This window comes from Protopterus annectens, chromosome 2.part0, assembly GCF_019279795.1.
Source record: "Protopterus annectens isolate FY-2018-M chromosome 2.part0, PAN1.0, whole genome shotgun sequence".
NCBI classification, from domain to species: Eukaryota; Metazoa; Chordata; order Ceratodontiformes; family Protopteridae; genus Protopterus; species Protopterus annectens.
In genome coordinates, this window is record NC_056728.1 from 311,229,664 (window position 1) to 311,243,328 (window position 13,665).

A 13,665-nucleotide genomic window follows, 5' to 3' on the forward strand; every position below is an offset into this window, starting at 1 on the left:
TTCATACTTTTCTCAATACATCCCCAATGAAACTATTCTCCTTGGGGATGTCAACATTAACTGGTTAACTCTCAGTAATCTAAACTGTAATACTCATATTAATTTATATGGCTTTACACAGCTAATCTCCCAACCTACCCATACAAACAACTCTCACACATCTAGTACTCTCATTGACTGGTTACTTGTATCTAATCCTTCCAAATATCATAACCCTGAAACCCTACCAAACACCCTGAGTGATCACTCCCCTATAAAAGTGCTTAGGTTCACTCCCCACTTCTCAAAACCTCTGAAATTTATCACTTGTCGTAAACTCTATAACTTCCATCTGGAAACCTTTAATGCCCTACTCTCTAAAGTAAACTGGAAATTCATTACCCAACTCCAACTAGGAGAAGCAGTCCTAGCTTTCAAATCCACCTTCCTTAGCATCTTAGGCTCACTTGCTCCCCCTCACAAAGTCCAAATTAAGTTCACCATATCTCCATGGCTTTCAAAAGCCACTCGTACCCTTATGATAACTAGAGACAAATTATGGAAAAAATGGTCACAAACTAAGCTCTCTGCAGACTTACAAAAATATAAAGAACTCAGAAATCTGACAAAAAACACATAAACAAAGATAAAAAGGACTTCTATAACAAACCTCCCACAGCCCTAAAATCTAATCCTAAAAAATTCTGGAACTCTATTAACCAAATATTACATCCCAGTAATCTTAGCTCCACCAATCCATGGCCAGAAAAGACATCTGAAGAAACTGCCACTATCTTCAATACCTATTTTATCGATTCAATATCTAAGCTACTGAACCCTAACCTACACTCCTCTACTACTAACCTCTCCAACTTTTCTGAACCTACTCCTAATACTATCTCCTCAAATTCCTTCTCCCTCATACCTGTATCTACTAGCTACATCAAAACTCTACTCTCTAAATTAAAACCATGCTCAGCATCAGCTGACAATATTCCTTCCACTTTTCTTCTACTAGTAGCTGACTCTCTTGCTCTCCCTGTACCTATCCTATTTAATCACTCTATCTCTGAATCTAAAGTGCCTTCCTTCTGGAAACAATGCTACACTCTACCTATACACAAAGGAGGTAACTCCTCTGGTATCTCCAGTTTTAGACCTATTGCTATCCTCTCCCCTCTCTCTAAAGTACTAGAAAAATGTATTCATAAACAAGTTATGCAGTATCTAATACAGGGAAATCTGCTTACACCCACTCAACACGGCTTCAGACCCAATCATAGCACCACTACAGCTCTATTTTCCTTCCTCAACACTGTCTCTATAGTCATGGACGACCATAAACTTATTTCTTGCCTATTCTTGGACCTCTCAAAAGCTTTTGACACTGTCTCACACTATACTGTTGCATGGTTCCCAGCTACCTCACTGATAGATCTCAAACAGTGAGATGGCACTCTGCACTCTCCCCTCCTCTCCCTGTAAAAATGGGTGAACCTCAAGGGTCTATCCTAGGGCCTTTAATTTTTAATATCTTTACTAATCAGCTCTATACCTCCTGTCCTCAGTCATCTTTAGTGCAACACGCAGATGACTCTACAGCCATCACCACAGCCAACTCTCCCTCCAAGCTCTTCTCAGCTACTCAGGCATTTTTAACTTAGTTGAAACATAGCTCTGCAACACCCAGCTCATCCTTAACCCTAAAAACACAAAGCTGTTACTCTTCCTACCTAAAAAGCTCAACAATATTAAACAGTCTTTCTCCATACAGTCCCTTAATAACACTCCCATTCAGGTAGAATCCAGCACTAAGCTCTTAGGCGTAACCATCAATGATCAGCTTAAATTTGACTTGCATGTTAATAACTGTATCAAAAAGACTCATTCTAAACTAGGGCTCATTTACTCTAACAAGAAATTCCTTAGCTCTGAAGCCAAGATTACTCTCTCTCTTACCTACCTTCTACCCAGTCTAATGTACAATTCTCAAATTCTCACAACTCTTAACTCAGCATTCCTGACCAAACTCCAATCAGCCTACAACAAGGTAGCTAGATCTGATGCCCAACAAACCTACAAATCCCATCACTGTCTCTCTACAAGCCTTCCTACTGCCCAGCACTATCCCCTCTCATCTCCCATTATTCTCCCTCCAGACCTCTCCAAAGCTCTAACCAAGACCTACTACAAATCTACAAACTCAAGTCTAAATTTGGATGCAACATGTACAGCTATCACCCCGCTATTGCCTGGAATAGGCTTCCACTAGATATCAGGACCCTTACACATCCTACACAATTTAAGACAGCCACCAAAGAGCACTTTAAAAGTCACTGGTCCTGCCACTGCACTCTCCCTCCTTAACATCCCCTACTTCTCATACCTTAATTTACTTTCTGCTCTTAACTCACTCTTCTCACTAGCTCTCGCTAAACTTCCTTGACTACTCTTTCTACTGTCTTCTAAAATCTATCAAGCAAATTGCCTCAGAGAAACATTCTATTGTAATTGTCTTGCCTTCATGCAACATTATGATAAAACTGGGTTTTTGTAACCACTTACCCCAAAACTATACTCATCTTAATGACATATTTCTTTTTATACATCTTGAAATACTTATGCTATACTCCTTATTATTGACACTGTATAACATTGTATTGCTACTTAATGCCTTGTAATAATCCTGTAACACTGCTGTTTAATGCTAATTTATAATGAAAATTGTATAATATTTTGGAGCTTTTCTCCCCGGGCCTCCGCTGAAAAAGGGCTCTTCAACTTAGTTGGACAATCCCGGTCAACAAATGTAAAATAAATAAAATAAAAATAAATAAAATCTGTTGTAGTTTCTAAAGATAGGTTTATGTGCTTACTGTCCTAATGGAAGTTTTCCCATGAGGGCTTAAGACTGGGCTTGTTTTTGTTTTTTTTTTTGTTTTTTTATTAATTTATGGAAGTTTTCTTTTCCATACTAAGCCAGGCCCAGTAGCCAAACATGCCCCCCACAACGTGGGACTTAGGCAGTTGTCTAGGTTGTATAGTATGGATTTAACTCTGCCTTCCCATCATCTTAATCTCTTCTTAACTGAATTCTACCTCACTGGATTCCTTTCCCACTGAATTTTAGTGAAAAGTTCTGCCTTTTAAGGGTGAATGTTCCAAATCTTAAAACATGCAGACTGCATATCCATTTCCTAAGCCTTCCTAGTTAAAATCCCTTGTGTTTGAGATTACTGTAGTTCCAACTCTGGAACATCCCAATTGTGGCACCCCTCTGCCACTCACTTATACTTCATGCAATAAATGCAGTTCACCGGTTAATCCCTGCTTAAGACTGCAGCCCAGCTGCTGTGTATAACTGTTTTCTGCTGCTGAGTTATACATAAATGTTCTTGTTTTTATGTGAATTAACATTCTGTCATATGTTAGCTGCCATTTGTATTACTTTTTTCATTGTACCCACCATGTATTTTAAACTAAGGACATATAGAATAACAGGTCAACTGTTACGAATGCCCTTTCTGCTGAAACAGGTCAACTGCCTAAAATAACTATAATTATAAAACTAGAGGAAGTACAGGGTCTCCTTCATTGTCATAACAATCCATGTACCCTAAAGCGTGTGTGTCCACCATTATATACACACTATCACTGGTGATCACAGAAATCAGACTACAAAGCATGCTGCATAGTTACTGGCAGTGACAGCTGTACCTCACTGTTCTTTCTGTCTTACACTACACATGGACAGATGCTAAGTAAATATGCCAAAATTTTATCGTGCAATATAAGAAAAAATAAATGCTCTTCAGAGATGTACACAACTGCAGTTTGTTTGGAAGAGATAAGGCAGACAGTTACCTATAAAGCTTCTTCCCTTCTCTCAATACATTTAAAATGATGACCAAAAAAAGATTTAAGACACAAACTGCATTATGCCCTCTCCTCACAATACCCAATCAAATCTATTTCTCTAATCCTTAACATTTATGTGACTAGTTTCAACACTACTTAATTTACTTCAAATGTTTAAACTAATACAAATGGATGAGAGACAGAACCCACACATCCTGCAATCAAGTTTATTTCGGACCCTGCTTAGAAAATGTCATATAGTATAACTGAACTGAACACAATATTTGTGGCTACCAGAGAAAATTACTGATGTCAATGACTAATGCCAAAGGACTGATTTAGGCCTTGTTTCAGGCTGCTTCTCCATTTGTCCTGCAGTTATATACAGGGTTCACTTTATTTTGATTTTATTTCCTACCTTGGAGCGGCAAGAGTCTTCACTACTGTTGACAGCAGTTGCCCGTCTTTAGCTGATACTTGCATGACATACTGCGGCTCTCCATTCACAAGGCCACTACAATCTTCCACTGTCTTTACTGGAGGAGCGGAACATGTACAGTCTGGCAGGACCTCAGGCAGGTGACTGCAGTGACTGGTTGTCATGGCAACAGACAGCAATTACTTTGTTAACGACTCCCAACATTCATTCACTATACTCATCTGTGAGAGATCAAAAAAAACACTTCAATAAGTATGGCTACATACTACTAGAAAGAGAAAACAGAAACTACAGGCAGAAAGTTCAGCAAGTTAACCCCATCATCTAAAAAGATAGGTATGCACTGAAGTATTCCTTAGTCTTATGTATGAACAGTGGCAAAAATGTTTTATATAATTGTCTGTCAGATACTACAGGCTGCACAGGTTAGCTGTATTGATTCCCAATGAAAGGACAAAGAGAAAATACATTCCCTAGAGAGCAAATGAGTTAAACCTTCATGCAAAACAATTTAAAGAAACAAATGAATCCAGTGGTTCTATTAACTAATACAAATACTGTTTTAATCATTTCTTAACAGTGCTGAGGGATATTTGACATTTATGCTGCTAATCTGCATCAGTAATGGGTTCACTGTGTTTCAGGCTATCATTGCACCAAGGAGCTTTCTCAAACAAGCTATCTGTTCATTTGTAATTAAAGTGAAAGCCTGGTCCAGCATTTGTAACAATGCATTGTCCCAGTTGTCTGTGATTACACCCTGCGGTAAAAATCACCAGAAGCTAAGGATGTCTTGTCAGCATTTCACTCCCTTCTTACTCACAACAGAACTACCACCATCCAACTGAAAGCCTTTGGTCCATCCTGTGACTGTGCCTCTTCTCAGTTTCAAAGACAATAATCTAGTCAGTTTGTTCTCTATAATCTGACCAGCAGTTTAATATTCCTGCCACTTGTTGACTGATTTTATCACATTATACAAAGTATCATGTGAAAAACAATAAAGTAGTTCCAATAGTTAAATAACTACACAAAGGAAACGTGCTGAGCACCTGGCTTTAGTGCATGAAGATTTATTAATGATGTTTTTCCATGTGTCATTAGACTGAGTAAAATGAAAAGCAATACAACAGAAGCTAGTGCAAGCACAAAACAATGTGGCAGTTAACAGAGCAGAAACAAAAACAGGACTTGTGTCCAGCTGTCATTAATGTATTAATTGCTGCATATGAGGTTTAAAAGACACAAAGATGTAATGGCAGAGTTGTTCATTTCCATAGTATGTTAATAACACAGAGTATTGTTTTTATAAACTTTTTTAAACAACTTAAATTTTGCAACATTATGTAAGGTAGAGCGAATGATACAGGAAAGCTGACTGAAAATGTAATGGACACCTACATTCTAAACAGAACTTTTTTTCTTATTCTAGAGTATATTTTCGTCCCTGTAAGATCTCTACTGTACCACATGCAAAGTGCAGCTGTCATAAATAAGGCACAACCAGGCTGTTTTGCACCATATTGCTTTTTCAACTTCTTCAGTGCATACCATATGGAAGTTGCATGAAGTCTTTTTTTAAACATCTTTGTTGTATTACCACTTAAGACATAGGCAAACATACCTTAACAGAAAAGAAAACAAACCATATTAATATGTTTTCCATTTACATACATTATACATCACATCTTTTCTTTCCAGTATTACATAAACTGTTGAGTTCCTGCCTTCCCTTAAACTTCACTCCTCCTCCTCCTGAACATTATTCTGCACGTATTGTTCCCACAATTTCCATTTATTTCTATGTCATTTGCTTCTTCCCTTTTCTAAAACTGCATTCTCCTTACCTATAACTCTTTAACAAAAGCCCCTGGGAGGATATCCTCCTGAGTTCCTAAGCACCTTATAGCTGGCTATAACCTTCTACAGCTAATTCCCATACAATCTCTCACACTCTGTAAATATTGTAAATAGCTTTTGACTTTTGACTTTAGCTATGTGAATTTGTTAAAATGTATCTGCACGATATTTTTCCACTATGGGCAGTATTGCTCACGCTTTGTATTATTTGATATGTATTTGTACTTGTACTTTTATTATTATTGGACTGCTATCTTTACTGTAATCTGCTTCATGGAGCTTTTTTCCCAGGGCCTCCACTGAAAATGGGATCTCTGGGCTTAGTGGACTTCCCCGGTAATCAAACTGGAAATAAATAAATAAATAAATAAATAAATAAAACCCCTCTTTCAGTTCTTTTATCTAATTTATAGTATTAATACTTCAAATGCAGTTGGCTTAGACTTTGATTTCCATTTTCTAGTAATTGCATTTTTTATTGGCAACCAGCAAGATTAAAATAAGTAAGGCCTTACTATGTATAGGCAATTCAGATCCTGTATCCTATCTCAAAAGAATAATTTCCTAAGCTACAGCCATTTGCTTACCAAAAATGTCTGACAGAGGATTCTGTAGGGAATTTTTAAAATCTGCCAACTCATTACACTCCCAAAATATATGTTCCCAGTTACCTCCTTCCTCCACATCACACCTCCACCATTTGCTATCTACCTGAGGAAAAATTCTTAGAAATCTGATTGGGGCATAAAATACATATGCAAACACTTCCATGCAAAGATCCTATTATTTGGGAGACATACATATTTCCTTCCATTGTTCTCTTGTAAATTGCTTTTCCAGTCTCTCTTCTCAATGTTTTCTAACTTCCCCTGATTGATTCTTGTAGTTATCATGCAATATTTTAATGCCATGTTAATTATCCCTTTTTTAACAGCAGCTTCTCTTCTAGATTCAACTAAAAATTCTTTCACTTAAGATTCTCCCATCCCTTTCTCTTTGCCCATACTTGGATATCAATCCCCGCCAGATAAGGGAGTCTGTAGTTTGCCATCCAAATGTCTTCTTGCTCTCATCCCACTCTACTACCTTACCTTCTCTCATTATTCACTTCATTTTCTCCAGTACACTCCAGCCCCCTCTTGCCAACTTTCTGTACCCATACTTGCAGTCATCCCTATTGGGAAAACCTCCTTTCCTATATCCCCTGTTGGCTTAGTTCTTAGAATATTTTCTGTTACTTTATGAATGGTTATTATCCTCCTTAATGATCTGCTTCCAAAATCCTACTTTCTCTCTTTATTTTTTGAACATCCTTCATCATTATCACTTTCCATTTTGAATTATAACCTTCTGCTTGTATTATGCATATCAGCCTAACCTATGTAACTAAAAAGCATCCATGTAAATCAGGTAATGATAAACCACCTTGTTCTATTAGAAGGATCAGTTTATCCCACTTAACTCTTACCCTCCCATATAAATTGCTAAATTCCTACAACTCTTTATTAATTATTGCCCACAATGTCTCCTCTGGTTGATAAAAATATGCCTTTCCCATATATAAAACTAAATGGACTAAAAACATTTTCACTGCTTATATCTGACAATCCATATCCATAAACAATAGCTTCCAATTTCTCAACTTTTGTACTTTTTATTTGTTTAGTCTCTTTCCACATATCCTTAGCTGCCACAACAGAAGCCTTTTTAACCTATACTCCTAAATACTTTTCTTATCATGTCCCCATAAATATGGGTACTTCTGAACCAATTAATGTCTAGGCAAATAATTTATGGTTATAGCCTTTGTTCTATCTTCATTCATCTTATATCCCAAAAATAATTTAAACTATCTTGAAATGTTCCACAACATTGAAAAGTCCTTCTATGTATTTAGCAGGTACAAAATAATATCATGTGCAAATAAAGCCAACTTTTCTTGACTACTAAACGAATGATATCCTTGCATTTTTCAGTCCCTTATTTTCTTTGCCAACTGCTCTAAATATAAAGCATATAATAAAGGGAAAAGAGGAACCTCCTGCTTGGTTTCACTGTTCAAACATAACTTATAAGAGAAGAAACCTTCCACTTTAATTCTTGCCTTCAGTCCTTCTTATATCTTCCTAATTAACCTTATTATTGTATCAGGGAATGCAAATGCTTCCATTGCCCTTCTTGTAAAATACCAGCTGGCTCTAACAAATTCTTTCTGTGCACCAAGGCCCACTAAAAACAGTGGTATTTTCTTACATTCTGCTTTCTTCTGGATTATCATTGCTTTATTAATGTTGTCAAATGTTTCCTTTCCCTCCACAAAACCACACTGACCCATATCTATCAATTTCTATCAACACATTTGCCATTCTTTTAGTTAGTATAGACATAAGAACTTCATAATCGTGGTGTAAAATATAAATGGTTCTATGTGAAGCTGGGTCTGATGGGTCTTAAGTGTCTTTGGGTAATCCAGCCACCACAGCTTTCTTCTATGATGTTGGTGTTTCCCCTCCTTTTAAAATATTATTAAATAAAATCTTCCAGATCTTTATCACATTCTTCCCTCCTAACTTCCAAACGCCCACAGGAATACCATCTGTTCCTAGAACTTTTCTGAAGATTTTGTCATATATCACCATTTTTATCTCATCTCCTCCTATCTTAACTGTTAGTTGTTGAGTGCCATCTACCTCTATCTCTGGTATAATTAAATCTTCCATAAAAAAATTCCATTTGTGCTCTTTATTTACTTCCACACTTATATGCTTTATATCATTTGTCATACAATTTCTGAAATATCTCTAATACCCTCTGCAGGATCACTGGTTATTTTTCTTGTTATAGTCTCCCTAAGTTTGATGACAACCTTTTCTATTTTCTGTTGCCTGGGATGTTGTGCTAAAAGAGTTTTTGTGCTCTGGAGTTATTGTCAAAAATAGTTGCTTAACAGCAAAGTTTCTGAACTCATGCATATTATCCAGATACTCCCTTATTTTCTCTTTAGAACTCTGCATTTCTGCTTATTTGTTCTGTGAGATCCCCCTTATTCTGCAATATTAATCCCTCTAATTAATTCCTTTAAACTGTTAACCATATCGTTTTCTCTTTTATTTCAACTCATTTTTAAACTCCATTTTCATTTTATCCTATTCACTAGTTATACATTTTGAAGACATTTCTATCTTCCCTTAAAATTCCTGAATAATTTCCACTACCTATTCTTTAAATTCCTGTCTTTTTAACAACTAGGTAAGAAAGCACAAGTGTCTCATTTTAACTTCATTACCCTGCATTTTTATCTTTGTTTTTATTGGTGCATAATCTGAATAGTTATTGGATGTGTCAAAACTTTCAATCACATGCACATGTTCCTGTGAAATATATTTTTTATTTAGTCTAGCCTAGTTATTGTACCTTGGGTAATAATATGTTAACTTGTCACACATTCTTCTACTGAATCCATGTTACCACATATTTTCATAAATTTCTTCAGAAATCTACCCTCTTGTGTTATATTTTCCCCTTCTAGGTCCCCCTAATTCATTCTCACAATTACAAATCAAGTTCCAGTCCCTCTCTATAAGGAATATTCCTTGCTGAAATCTGATTATTTCTCCCAAAATGTTCTTAAGATCAATAATAGCAGTTTTGGTGGAATACAAATACATGCCAGGATTATCCTCCTCCCTTGCCAATAACCCCTTACTACCACACATCTACCATTATTGTCTTTTTGTCTCTGTTATCCCTATTGAAATCCCTCTAGTAATAAGTATAATTACTCCTTTTTTCCCTTTGTCCATGGTATTCTGCTGAATATCTATTCTGAAATCCTTTCTTTGTCAAATTCATATACTCATTTATTTCCAAATGTATCTCTTGCAGCATTACTATATAAACTATGAATTTCTTAATATAATTCAATAGTCTTTCCTTCTTGTCTGCACCAAGATAATATGGATAGCTAGCCACTATGATAAAAAGCTGTTGTTCCCACCTATTATACATCACCTTTTTTGAATATGCATTCCCATTTTTCCTGTTACATGCACACACTGTTTGGCAGACTGACCTTTTATGAAGTTGTTTCTTCTCATCTTAATTTCAACCTATGTCACATTTTTTCATAACTTTTTGTTTTAATGAAAACCATAGAAAGCTAAATACATTTTCAAACCCCCCTTCCTCTATTAACTTACAACAAACACATACAATTTTGCACGTTAAAAAAATAAAGATTAACCCTCCATATTTAAACATATACCACAAATCGACAGTTGCACCTACAAGCATTGCCTAACCTAAAATTAAGATTACCCATGCTAGAGTGCATGCTATAGCCTGTGTTCCCACTTAAACTTATTGCTGTCTGTTTTTTCTTATCTCTATTTCCCTACCAGATGTGAAAAACAGCTTGTATGCTTTCAGAAAACGTTAACTTTTTAACCATAAGAAAAAGTGCAGTGGCAGTATTTAAATAAAACTAAATTGTACACTGAGGCTGCTGCAGCTATATTACCCGATCAAACCTTTAGGTTAACGAATACCTAAACGTCGAACTGGTAATATCGAAAAATTAAAATGGCGAATGGCCGATTTAACGTAGGGAATGAATTCACTCGGCTGCAAAAAAAAAAAAAAAAAAATTTAAACCAAAATGAAGTGGGGGGCTTCACCCTCCCACCTCCTAACTAAATATACCAACTCCGAGATCGCTCTACAGTGGGGAAAGGGGAAAAATCCACATAATGGCCAAGGGAATTCTTGGCCATTATGCAGATGGCCAAGGGAATTCTTTCCCTGAGTTAAATCGTCTGTTCGAGGTTTTTTGCTTTCGCTATTACCAGATCGACATTTAGGTATTTGCTAACCTAAATGTTCAATCAGGTAATAGGAACCCAGGCTGCTATCTCTTATTCACTTTGTATAATTTCAAATTTTATTTTTCACTGAACTGCTCATGATTGTACCTTTAAGCTCTGCAGTTCCCTCAGCAAAAATGCTCATAACTCTCATGACTAATTGCTTATATGTGCAGACAGCTCATTTCCATGTAAAGTTTTCAGCAATGATTTTTTTTTGTAAATTTCACTCAGAACAGAATGTACAGCTGAAGACTTCTTGACTCCCATTTAACATTTGTTAATGGAAAAAAAAAAGCTAATATCTTTGCAAATAGGTTCATAGGTTCATAGGTTCATACTAGGCTATCTGCCCTAGGGCATTTATAAGCCTAGCCAGAGTGTGTTTGGCTTTCGCCACCCATTTTAAATTAATTTTGCTATGCCCTTCTTCGAGGTTAGTATACTGTGCATCTGTCTAACAGTGACACAGAAGTGATACCCGGAGTAAACCTATGATCTCCCATCCACTCATCAAGATTCCTCTTGAAGAGAGTCAATGAGGGACTCTGCCTAACCTGGACTGGGATTTTATTCCAGAGTGAAGGGAGCCTCTGGGTTATGAATCTGTCCCTCCAGCATGTCCTATTTATTTCAGTGCTGAGGTTCAAGTCTCTCAAGCGCGTAGCTCGATGGGATTTGGATTTTCTGAGGTGCAGCATGTCCATTAATTCCGGGTTGGACATGGCTTTATACGTCAGGCACAGATCGCCTCTGATCAGGAGGTATGCCACTGAGTAGAGCTGGAGTTTCTTTAACCGGGCAGCATATGGCATCTGTTTGAACCCTTTGATCCTCTTGGTGAGGTACTTCTGGGGTCTTTCCAGTTGCTGCAGGTGTCTGGTAAGGTACATCCCAAAAGGGGCATTGTACTCAATTATGGGCCTGATGAGGGATGAGTAAAGAGGCACGATGACCTCCCCTGATCTAGATGTGAATCCCTTCATGATTAGGTGGGCTATATAAACCACTTTGGCCACGTGGTTGTCAAATGAGAGACTGCTATCAACTTGGGTCCCCAGGTCCCTAATTACTTCTTCTGTACTTAATGGATTACCACCTATGTGGTAATTTGTGGGCACTTTGTTTTTGCCAAAGGGGATGACTATACATTTTTTGGTGTTTAGCTTGAGGCCATGGCTCTGGCACCAATTGTCTGTTTCTAAGAGGCCCTTTTGGAGGATGCTTGTGTTGGCTGGAGAGTTGATTATGGCACCCAGTTTGCAGTCATCTGCGAACTTGGTCAGCCACAGTCCTTCCATGTTCGCCTGTACCTCCGAGAAATATATACCGAACAAGAGAGGTCCCAGGACTGAGCTTTGTGGGAAGCCACTTGTAAATGGTTTGGAGTCTGACATGGCTCCAGAAATTCTAACCATGTGGGTTCTGTCCTTGAGCCAGTTTGCAACCCATCTAGTGATATAGGGGGTTATATTTAAGCTGGTGAGCTTATCTATAATGCCCTAGTGGGGTATTGTATCAAAGGCTTTTGCGAGGTCCAGGTAGGCTGTGTGGACCACCTTCCCCTCGTCAATGGCCTTGGTGACTGTTTCAAAGAAATCAACCAGGTTTAAGAGGCAGGATCTGCCCTTAACAAAGCCAAACTGGGTAGGATCCAGTGTCTGTAGGTCCCCAATATCTTTATTTATGAGGTCCATGATGATCCTTTCCATAGCTTTGCAGACCAAGCTAGACAGGCTTATGGAGCGATAGTTTCCAGGATCCGTTGAGGCACCACCTTTGTGGAGAGGGACCACTGTTGCTGTACGCCACTCTTTGGGTACATATCCTGTAGTAAGGCTGAGATTGAACAGTAGTTTTATGTTTGGGTTTAGCTCTTCTTGGAGTTCATGTAGGACGCAGCCCGGGACACTGTCTGGTCCCATTGATGCTATGTTTTTTGCTTTGGGGAGGGAAGTTCTTACCTGAGCATCTGTGATGTCAGGGGGGCAGCACTCTGTTGGGATAGATATTTGCCCTTTTGGTGGGGGGGGAGTGAGAAGTTTGCGCTGAACCTGTCAGCTAGGATGTTGGCAATGTCTGTGGGTTCGGTGTATTTTTTGTCATTTTGGACTAATTCTGAGCATATCTGGGAATTCCCACCCAGGTTCCTAACATAACTAAAGAAAGCCTTGTGATTATCCTTAGTGTCCTGTGCAATTTTTCTCTCGAAGCTGGCCTTAGATGATTTTATGAGTGCCCGTAGTTTTTTGCTAATACTGATCACAGATGCCTTCCCTTTTTGGGATTTTGCTCTATCATGTAGTAGCTTCCTCCTTCTATTGTATAGTTTGTTTATGGCTGGGGTCCACAAGACAGGACGTCTGCCTTTGGAGGATTGGGTCTTGGTTTTATTTGGGATTGCATGATCCATGCATTCCTGAAGGTGTTCATAGAATGCGTTTATAAAGGATCCTGCGGTCTGGGCCGTATTTACCACAGGCCCGGGGGCTTTGAAGGATTCCACCTCGGTTTTGAGGAGTGTGAAATTTGCTTTAGAGAAGTTTTTCACTGTGGTTTTCAGGGTAGGGGGTGGAGTCGGGATGTGAATATCCAGTGAGATTAGTTTATGGTCTGATCTTACCAGTGAGGGGTACACTTCTGGTCTGGAGCATAGAGTCCCCATGT

General features: G+C 38.0%; 1 protein-coding gene across 5 annotated transcripts in view; it reads right to left on the minus strand.

Moving 5' to 3' along the window:
- The window catches only part of MARCHF3 (membrane associated ring-CH-type finger 3), a 1,103,404-nt gene that overhangs the window by 422,507 nt on the left and 667,232 nt on the right, over nt 1-13,665 (minus strand). For all 5 annotated transcript variants that reach the window (XM_044060792.1, XM_044060789.1, XM_044060791.1 and 2 more), the window contains one exon: nt 4,256-4,497. In XM_044060792.1, coding sequence (XP_043916727.1) covers nt 4,256-4,440 — 185 coding nt within the window. In that variant the 5' untranslated portion in view covers nt 4,441-4,497. The remainder of the gene's footprint in view (nt 1-4,255; nt 4,498-13,665) is intronic.